Source organism: Sitophilus oryzae, unplaced genomic scaffold (genome assembly GCF_002938485.1).
Source record: "Sitophilus oryzae breed Bouriz unplaced genomic scaffold, Soryzae_2.0 scaffold_1307_pilon_pilon, whole genome shotgun sequence".
Taxonomy (NCBI): Eukaryota; Metazoa; Arthropoda; class Insecta; order Coleoptera; family Curculionidae; genus Sitophilus; species Sitophilus oryzae.
In genome coordinates this window covers 1,031,302-1,042,556 of record NW_022145957.1, presented here as the reverse complement: position 1 = coordinate 1,042,556, position 11,255 = coordinate 1,031,302, and the positions used below count along the sequence as shown (strand labels likewise).

The 11,255-nt window shown below is 34.4% G+C and overlaps 1 protein-coding gene across 1 annotated transcript; it reads right to left on the bottom strand.

The window, feature by feature from the left end:
• Nucleotides 1-7,244: 7,244 nt before the first annotated feature.
• LOC115874881 (band 4.1-like protein 5) lies at nt 7,245-9,276 on the bottom strand. The gene is given in 6 exon segments (XM_030890180.1): nt 7,245-7,407; nt 7,409-7,952; nt 7,955-8,181; nt 8,244-8,299; nt 8,553-8,795; nt 9,103-9,276. Coding segments are annotated over 6 exon segments (1,407 nt in total).
• Nucleotides 9,277-11,255: the final 1,979 nt, after the last annotated feature.

Sequence of the window (11,255 nt, the reverse complement as noted above, 5' to 3'; positions counted from 1 at the left end):
GCCCGCTTGTAGACAGACGCAGGCCCGCTCAATCAATCGCTCAATTCGTATCTCGTGTTTTTCTTTTCGCGAAGATTGACTGTGGGGTCAATGGTAATAAAAACAGATCACTTTCTCCTTGTCTTTTAGCGTGGTGACTCGTTTAGTTTTGTGGGGGTGTCATAAATAAAATATCCGCTGACAACTGAAATAATAATTGGTTACCTCAACTAACAATAATTTTGGCACTAGTCAGTTCTTAATTCTTGACCAATAAGTGTAACAATTAAGTACAACACCACCCAACAGGTATTTTTTCTATAATTGCTGAACCTGACCTAAATTTGAAGTCTCAAAGCTAGTCTTTTTAGCAAGCAAGTTTTGTCAATTGGTCCGTTATCATAATGACTGAGAGTGTGTAACGAAGTCTGCTAACGACGCCGTTGCACTATCTTTTTTATCACTGAAAGACTATTGTTTTTGACGGGTTTTCCTCTATAGCGCTTTCAAAGAACTTTTTCCTTTCGGTAACTGACTGTTTGACGTTGTGCCTTGTTGGATGCTAACGTATCCTTGTTCATGACAACTATCGGCGTTTTGAGCTAAGAGTTTGGCTTTGAAGTATTAAGCACCTCCATCACTTCATAATGCGACACATCCGTCAAGTCTACGACGTTCACTTTGACATCCCTTTCTGCCATAATAAGCTCTGCGAGAACCCCAGAGCTGCCCTTCGCCATCCAGGATAGGAATTTTTTTGGCCATTCTGGGATGATGACGTCGTTGTTGCCTAGGAATACGACGTGTAGCCCTTACTGCCCGCTTATAGACAGACTCAGGCCCGCTTAATCAATCGCTCGATGCGTATCTCGTGCTTTTCTTCATGCAGATTGATTGTGGGGTCAATGGTGGTAGGTATTACTCAACCTAAAATATGACTGAAAAGTAGATCTTATTCTTAAAAGATGATAATTTTACCTACTTTTACTTCCTTCCCATCTGCTTCGATAGGCTGCTTTGCTCGCATTGCAGCACCCATACAAGCAGGACCTCCTCCAATAATTAATATGTCTGTCTCATCTACATCTCTTTTCATATATTAATCTAAATGAAGGGACAATGTGCACTTTTGTCTTCTTAAAATTCTGTTTACTTAGGTTCTTTCGATTACAGTTTTTTCACAGGTTCAATACCAGATGACCCACTCAAAGTAAACATTAACTTGTGGTAATCACCTAATCACCAGCTTGACTACTTGTACAACTATGATCTCCCAATCATTTTGCATTGATAAAAACTGATCCTATCAGATTCGTTGCCTACTTCTTTTCGTTTTAGAGTCTGCGTGATGATATTCGACACCTTCGCCTTGTCCTTTGTGCGGTGTCGTTTATTTTTGTGGTGGTTTGGTCAGTCAATAACGTAGTGTCAATATCATGTCCGCTGTTAACTGAAATAATAATTCAACCAAACCTCAATTCACAAACTTTTGGCACTAGTCAGTTCTTAATTTTTGACCAATAAGGGATGAGAATTGAGCATACACGTCTCAGTAAGTATTTTCCAATAATTGCAGAACCTGACCTTCAATTTCAAAGCTAATTCCTTTATCACTTAAACATTTATGGAGTCACTCGTTTGAATGGCCAGCATATATATTACAAATCAAAAAGTGTCTCTACAGATTTAATTCTAATAATATATATAGGTGGTACATCCAATTTACTTGCTTTGCTTGGAATTAGTGTTATGCTACTCTTGGAATTAGATTATAATGCTGCTCTAGGATATAATCTCAGAGTTTTATGATTAACTCTTGATAACGGTTAATGATGCATCAGACCAAAACGGGATATTTTTTTATTTTGTCCAAGGGACAACCCAATAGTATGTTCCAAATGACCAGGTTTATGTTTTGACGCGTTAATATCCCATAGTCCTCTTTTCATCATGATCATTATTTTCAGCTTATTCAACCATTTCTAATCATGGTGTGGCCTCCCTCACATATTTAAAATACGCTTTATAGTTGGGCACATTTTTGTCGACTGTTGGCAATGCGGGGCCAAGTTATCCCTTATCATGGTCCCATCTCAAATTTGGTCTTCATTGCTGGGTACAATCCTATAATTTTTGTGGTCCATCTGTTCTCTGTCCTTCTTGCCAGGTTTCCTGCCCATTGCCACTTGATTTGATTCTGTGCATGACATTAATTACCTGGGTCTTTTGTCGTATCCGCTCTATTTTTTCACGGTCTCTCTTGGTTATTCCCAGCATATTTCGTTCCATTGAGCATTGTGCCACCTGCAGTTTTCTTATAATGTCCGTTTCAAGGGTCCAGGTCATGACTGGTAGTACACATTGGTCGAAGGTTCTCTTCTTTAGATAAAGTGGCATTCTAGATTTGAACATGATTAAGTTTCTTCCTTAAGAGAGACCTATTAATATATATTTTTGTATCAAACTGTAAGAATTATGAGAAATATTTACATATCTATCCCGTAAGTTTGAGGTTCGCATTTTTTTCTTAGGTTAAATTTGTTGAGATTTGTTTCGTAATATGACCATGGCAACCATCACCAAAAATTTTGCTGGTAAGCTGCTTTGCTCGAATTGCAGCACCCATACCAGCAGGGCCTCCCCCAATAATCTCTTTTTCATATATTTATCTAAATCAAGGGACAATGTGCACTTTTGTCTTCTTAAAATTCTCTTTACTTATTTCTCTAGGTACTTTCGATTACAGTTTTTTCACAGGTTCAATACAGATGACACACTCAAAATAAACGTTAACTTGTGACCACCTACAGATATAATAATATCCGCATTCAAAAAAGTTTCTTTTTCTTTAGGCACTTGAACAAAGATTTGATTAATCAACTTGAAATTTTGAAGGTCTTCCTCCATTTTACTTTTAGTATATTACTCGGTATATTACATTTAATATGTCCAGGTGGCTGGTAAAGGTTTAGCACTGCCTATCGTTTTCGTAATATTACGAATTTCGGCTGGAGGTGGCTAGGTTATGTTAAGTTCAAAATTGTACATTCTCTTTCTAAGGTCCATTCCTCTTTCAAAGGTATCTTTTGGGCTTCCATCTTTGGCTATACCGACATCACTGGTGGCAATGCCTATTATTAAAAAAAGTAAAGAGTAAAAGTAACGAGAAAATATCGGGAAGTGTTTGGCTATACGACGATCCAACCAATAAGAATTATTTTTTCTGTCATCATACAGGGTGGCGCCTCTCATACGCCGCGGAGGCTCCAAGGAGAACGACAGTTTGTATTGAAATGAAATTTTGTGAGCATATGTAGGTTAATTCAGAGCACTTTTTAAAAATATAGAGAGTTCTACAGGGTGTCCCCCAAAAAAGTTACATATCAAAGATGTGTTTTTTGTAATGGAACACCCTATATATTAATTGATTTTCGGATTCTGGGCAAAAAATAAAGGTGAGTTTTATAAGAGAAGTATATGACTAAAATGTAAGGTTTTTGACATATTTAACATTTTCTAGAAATAAAGCACAATTTTTAAATTACAATAAAAGCTACCTAAATGAGAATTTACCCGGTATAGCCTAATATGTAGTTAAATTAACTATAGTACTTTAAATCAAATTAAAACTTGATCCAAAAAGTTATACAGGGTGAGACAAAATTAATATTGAACATTGGTCACATTTAAAAGCATGTTACTCTCTTATTTTAAATGGAACACCCAGTATATTATTCCGATATTCAATGGAGAATTCATGTCTCTTCAAAATACTATTAAGGTTGTCTACCCCTCAAACAAAGATTTTCCTAGATATTTTTATTTACATGATTTGATCTGAGTAGATCTTTATTATTTGATAAAATCTAGGTGGCTATGATATGTCTGACGTTACTTCAACATAGCTGTCTAATTAGTCCAACTTTAACAACTAGTTATCATTTTGTGTCAGTTAAAACAAAAAAATTTCTCAGAAATTTGCTGAAATTGCAAACTTATTTTACATCGGAGAAAATTGATATGATTCTCTTAGTTATAAAGAGAATACTTAAATGCTCCTGATTTTATCTAGTCTGGGTTTTTTTATGGGGATATGTTAAAAACAGTGTTTACAAAACTCGACCAACTAGTGTCGACATGAGAGAAATTATTGTAGCTGATTTTCGGAGGTAGAACTCCATACAGGGTCCGGCAATAGTGCGTCGGGCATCTGTAGCTTCTAGAATAAAAAACTTGAGAATTTTGTTTAAGTGCGAACCTAAAGTATGTGCCAGGATGTATTTCAAGAAAATATTTTAACTTCTATAGGGTGGCTCAAAAAAGTGTGAGTGGACCTTGATGATTTTTTTTAAATGGAATACCCTGTATATTATTGCAATTTTGGCTTCCTTTCAGATCACTTTACATAACCCTAAGATATGAATAAATATATTTTGATAGTTTCAGAGATATTAAAAAATAAATAAAAAATATGTATTTTCAGCCCTTCTTAAAAAAAATATTAAAAATACAAGAACTGTCCTGAAATCAAAACTATATTAGGTATTTACTTTAGATGGTCTGTACTTACTTTGCTATAAATATGAAAATCGTAAATTATACAGAATGTTCAAAATTCTGCGCCAAACTTTCTAAAATATAAAATAATATTTCCTCGTTTTTTTAAATAGAACACCCTGTATATTATTTTTTCAATAGACGGAGAATTAAAAAATGAACATTTTTTGTATTTAGAATATTTCAAAATTTTTAACGGTTTCGCAGATATTTGCGGTTTTATATTTCATATGGCATTTTCCACAGTAAATTTTTATCAAAGCTACCTATTGATTTTTCTCTCGTATTTTACCATTGAAAGCGCCATATGAAATAATACTGCGCGTATCTGCGAAACCGTTCAAAATTTTGAAATACTCTAAATACAAAAATGTTCATTTTTAACTCTTCATCTAATAAAAAAATAATATACAGGGTGTTCCATTTAAAATAACAAAGAAAAATTATTTTATATCTTAGAAAGTTTGGCTTAGAATATTGAACATCCTGTATGATATACGATTACCATATTTATAGCAATGTAAGAACAGACTATCTAAAGTAAATACCTAATATAGTTTTGATTTGAGAACAGTTCTTGTATTTTTAATATTTTTTTAAGAAGGGCTGAAAAATACATATTTTTTATTTATTTTTTAATATCTCTGAAACTATCGAAATATGTTTATTCATATTTTAGGGTTATGTAAAGTGATCTGAAAGAAAGCCAAAAATGCAATAATATACAGGGTGTTCCATTTAAAAAAAATCATCCAGGTCCACTGACACTTTTTTGAGCCACCCTATAAAAGTTAAAATTTTTCCTGAAATACATCCTGGTACATACTTTAGGTTTGCACTTAAACAAAATTCTCAAGTTTTTTATCCTAGGAGCTACAGATGCCTGACGCACTATTGCCGGACCCTGTATATGCCTTTTAAAATGAAAAGATCCTTTTGAAAAGACAATCAATCATTTTATGCAGTAAACAGGAAGGGAAGCATTTTGAGCATTTGATTTCATCTAGCTAATTTTTGTCGCATAATTATAGGTTTATATCTAGTTTTAATTCTGTAATAACTAAAATATGTTTTAAACGCGTATCTTTTTATTACCCTTGTGTATTTTACCCTACAATCTTTAATTCTTGTTAAATTAACAAAAGGTATATCACACAGCAACCTAGATTTTTTCAAATATTAAAGATTTACTGACGTAAAATCATAAAAATTAAAATATCTGGGAAAATCTTTGTCTGAGGGGTAGGCAACCTTAATAATATTTAAAGATATATAAATTCCCCATTGAACACCGGAAAAATATACTGGGTGTTCTATTTAAAATAAAGGAGTAACTTGCTTTTAAATGTGTCCAATGTTCCATATTAATTTTGTCTCACCCTGTATAACTTTTCGGGTCAAATTTCAATTTGGTTTAACATACCAATATAATATACAAGGTCAACTAAAATTTAGGTAGCTGTTATCTAAATTTAAAATATACTCTTTATTTTCACAAAATGTGAAATATGTCAAAATCCTTAGATTTTAGGTATATGCTTCTTCAATAAAACTCACCTTTATTTTTTTCCTAGAATCCGAAAATCAATTAATATATAGGGTGTTCCATTAGAAAAAACACAACTTTGATGTGTAACTTTTTTTGGAGACGCCCTGTATAATTCTATATATTTTTATAAAATGCTTTCAGTGAACCTACATACGCTGCCAAAATTTCGTTTCGATATAAACTACCGTTCTCCTTGGAACTTCTGCGGCGTATGAGAGGCGCCACTCTGTACAATGCACAGGTGACAAAACTTTTTGACCACATGATAATATATAGAAAAATTTATAGAAATATAATTATAATTTTTTATAGAAATATAGACAATTTTGACCAGATGAATATATAGAAAACATAACTACCTTTTGCACTGCTATACTGTTGATCAACTAATTCCGATGCTGTAATTCCTAAAAAAATATCCACACCCAACTCGTCAGCTTGTTTCCCTAACCATATAGGTACAACATTCCCTAACTTAACAATATAATTGCCATGATTATACATCTGGGTGCCTGTAAAAAGAATTAAATAATAAATCCGAATAGAAATACCATTAATTTATTGTTAGTTACCAGTGTTCCCAACTACTGCTTGTTAAAAATGCAAATTTATCCTCTGTTACAGGTACTAACTCAACAGGTATTACTCACCCTAAAATATGACTGAAAAGTAGATCTTATTCTTAAAAGATGATAATTTTACCTACTTTTACTTCCTTCCCATCTGCTTCGATAAGCTGCTTTGCTCGAATTGCAGCACCCATACAAGCAGGGCCTCCTCCAATAATTAATATGTCCATCTCATCTACATCTCTTTTCATATATTAATCTAAATGAAGGGACAATGTACACTTTTGTCTTCTTAAAATTCTGTTTACTTAGGTTCGTTCGATTACAGTTTTTTCACAGGTTCAATACCAGATGACCCACTCAAAGTAAACATTAACTTGTGCCCACCTACATATATAAAATTAGTCCCATTCAAAAAAAGTTATTCTTCTTCAGGTTTTCTTCTTTCTTTCTTCCTCCATTTTAACTTTTAGTCTATTACATTTAATATGTCCAGGTGGCAAAGGTATAGCACTGCCTATCGTTTTCGTAAAATTACGAATTTCGGCTGGAGGTGGCTTCTGTGAACCGGTTATATTTTCAGATTTTGCTTAAAGTTTATTCCTCGATTCGTCCCTTGCAACGCCAGTCAGTGATTCCTTATTGAGACTTTTCAGTAAAAAGTCTAATCGTCTATCAGCGTTCGATAGAGTCGGTCTTACAGCTGGGCTATTAGAACTGAGAACTGTAACAGACTTATTTTCTTTGCAACTTGTTTTTGCTATTGTTTGACAACGCTGGACTGTAAGCTGATCAGTAAGAAATGAATGATTTTTCCGAGTTCTGTCCCACAGAACCCTTACCAAAACTACTTTGGTTAACTAATTCCAGAGAACTTGGACTGATAGGCGTTGACGGCGGGTGTGTTAGACCTTTCGTAGCATCGTCTTTAACTTGGCAGTAGACTGATTCATTTTCGGTTGTGTTTGTTGCATTAGATTTTGTAGATCTTTCACTGCATCGACTTAAAAATGGTTGAATAATATCTGATGGTTTAGCTGCTACATTTTGATCTGCTTCTACTGTTGCTGGCGCATGCTGTTTTTGCCTTACCCTAAGCACACGACTTTTTCTTCTCCCGTATCTCTGACTGGGTTTCCTCTCCAACTGAACCGTTCTATCTCTGTTCTTGTACGTGTTTTGGTATTCTGTCGGATTATCAGAATGTCGAATTTTTCGAAAGAAATTCGGTCTAACAGATGGTTCCTTAACTTGTGCTCTTAATCGGAAGAATCCGTTTCGTTCTAAAAAACGTTTGCTCTGGTTTGCCTCTCTCTTTCCTTTTTCTTCTTAAAATTCAGTTTACTTATTTTAGGCCAAAAAAGAACCCGAGAGATTTCAATATTAGGTTCTTCAAAAACAAGAATTCCTGTATGAGACAATCCCAATTTATATTGCCTGCTATGTTTTCGAAAGACTGTGTGCATGTCAACACCGTACATTTCGATCGATTTGGCTTCGTTTAAATGCGCCAATTCAGCATTCCGTCTGGTTTGGAACTAACCTAAATTCGGACATTCTGTTCAGGCTGTAAAGCACTTGAAGCTAACTTTACTGATATATCTGGCGGGAAATCTAATCTGCCTTCTAAAATATCTTGTTTCAACTGTAAAGAAACAGAAGAATAAAACTTCACTTCCAATTGCAAAGTATAGGGTGGCTCAATTTTAATTTCCTTCTTAATGGTTTTTGTTAGATGCAGCCAATATTTCGCACTGCATTTCGTTGCATATGTAAATTGTAGTCTGAAATAGTATTTATCGATGAGATCTGACGAGTAAAAACTTGTTCGTATTCTACTCCTAGGCTTTTGCTTTTTTCGATAATTCCACATTTATATCTGAGCCATCCAGAAGTACAATTTTACACTGTATTAAATTTCTATTAGATTTTCTACTGGCGTTTCTGCGACTTGATGAATTTGTTCGAGATTCACTGTAATCTCCTAATTCAGGCTCTAAAACATACAAAGCCAACTTTACTGATATATCTGGCGGGCAATCTAATCTACCTTCTAAAATATCTTGTTTCAACTGTAAAGAAAACTGATATCTCGTTAGTTCCTTCCTCAGATTGTTGGGTTCAGAAGAATAAAACTTCACCTTCAATTGGAAAGTATAGGGTGGCCCAATTTTAATTTGCTTCTTAATGGTTTTTGTTGGATGCAGTCAATGTTTCGCATTGCATTTTGTTGCATATGTAAATTTTAGGCCGAAATAGTCTTTCTCGATGAAATCTAAGGAGTAAAATACTTGTTCGTATTCTACTCCCAGGCTTTTGCTTTTTTCGATAATTCCACACTTATATCTGAGCCATCCAAAAGCACAACTTTGTACTGTATTAAATTTTTATTACAGTTTCTACTGGCGTTTCTGCCACTTGATGCCACTAAAAAGGCTGTATAACAACCTGTATAGTTAGAATAACTATTGTTATTCTAACATCGTTGGGCATATTATGCCCCTTAACATCGACAGATCTTGAAAAGAGAGTCTTTATGCATAGCTCAGGGCCGATACATCGTTTTACATGGGTGACCTTCAACAAATTAGAGACAAGCTGCAATTTTGCATGGAGCTTCATTTTGTAGATCTTTAAACATCCTGAAACTCCAGCGATGAACCGTTGAGCTCGTCACCCCAAAACCACCCCTACAAGGGGTAAAAATGGCCCTTCTTTTACTTTTTCTTCAATAACTCTAAAACTACGGATTTTAAGAAAAAAAGTCAAGAGTAAAAAATTGAAGAGAAGAAAATTTCCTACCACATAGGTGAAGAACCAAAATTTTTAGAATTTCAGTGGCGCAGGTGCGAATTCTTTAATTTAGGAGGATTGTTTTAATAACCCACCATTCGGTGTTTAACTTCAAATGAAAGCATTTTTGAGATAAATCTCGAGACCAAAAAATTGTTTAGGATACAAGTTCCTATAAAAACGATCTTTTTAATAAAGATAAGTTACCAGTGGCGGAGATAATTTTTTTAAATGTGCGTTTTTTACATTTTAAAAACATTGAATAAGAAAAATTGCAGTTTTACAAATAACTTCAAATGAAATAGGTATATTGAAGAATTTACACGTTTAATAACAAAATAAGAAAAACAGCTCAAAAATAGGATAACTTATCTTAAGGATAGTCCTCATTCATTTCCACATTTGTTGGGTTCATACATCTAATGCCATTGCATTGACCACATGCCATAATGCAGGTGAGTCCCATTCGCTTGCATGCACATGCTTTTTTACAGCCTCCTGAAGTGCAATTGCAAAATTTTTTCTCTAAAACCCATGTAGGAGCAATGGGCTGGTTTGAATGTATTGGATTCATCCTCTCTATTTTTCAGATTCCAACCCCAATCTTGCGGTGGTAAATTGTTATTTAACCAAGGCTGTACCCTGCGATATTTTCAGATCTGTTTTCTCAATACTATAATTATATAACATATCACTATGGTAAAAATGTCACTGTTGTTTTTGATGGCTATGAAGAGATAGAATGTGGAGCATTGTGGAGCAGAATCGCAGATCTGCAGGTAAAAAAATGGTACCAATTGTATCTTTCTCGAATTTATATGCAGTGAAGGTACCAAAGGCAGATATTTTGTCAAACAACACCAACAAAAGCAACTTCATTCGTTCGCTCGAAAAAGTATTGTTGGAAAATGGAATCAATGTTAAATTCGCTGATGATGATGTCGATACTCTTATTGTAACTACAGCGGTCACAATAAGTGACAATTTACCAGAAGGGACCGTAGCAGTAGTTAGCGAAGATACGAACATTAGAGTGTTACTGATTCATTATTGCCACAAGAGACTGTTTATGATTCGTCGGGGAAAGGTATAAAATAATACAAATAAAATAATCGACATATCGGCCTTACAACAAAAATTGGGGGATCTGAAGAATGTGATTCTTAGGCCCGGTTGTACCAACGAAGTTCACCGACAGATCAACTGTGAACGACGATCAAAGCAAAAAATGCGTTGTACCAAGCCTGAACGCCGTTCAAATTGCCCGGTCAACTGAACGGTGACATTAGGCGGTTCAAGCGTCGTTCAGGGGTAGACATAACCTTATTATTTGACATATTCCGCTTTTCGTTGTTTTGATTATCGTTTTGTTTATTGTTCTTAAGATTTTTCGTAATGGATCCTTTATTAGGTGAATTAACTGACGACGAAGACTTTTTAGAATTAGTGAGACAACATGAACAGCTAAGGAGACCACAAACAGTACGATTTCGACCAAACAATTTCATTTTCATCATCATGCTTTAACACCAGCTGACATGGTATTTATCACATTAGGGTTCTTAGCATCAGGATGTTTTCTACAATGTTGGTGATATCAGTGGTGTAGACAAGTCTACTACGAGCCGCGTGATTACAAAAGTAACTATAGTTGTACAAAAGTAACTATAGTTACAAAAGTAACTATAGTTACAAAAGTAACTATAGATAGCATCTTTAAGCAAGGACTTTATTAAAATGCTAATGGGAGTGGAAGATAGAAATTCAAAGGCACAAGGATTTTATAATATTTGTCGCTTTCCAAGATG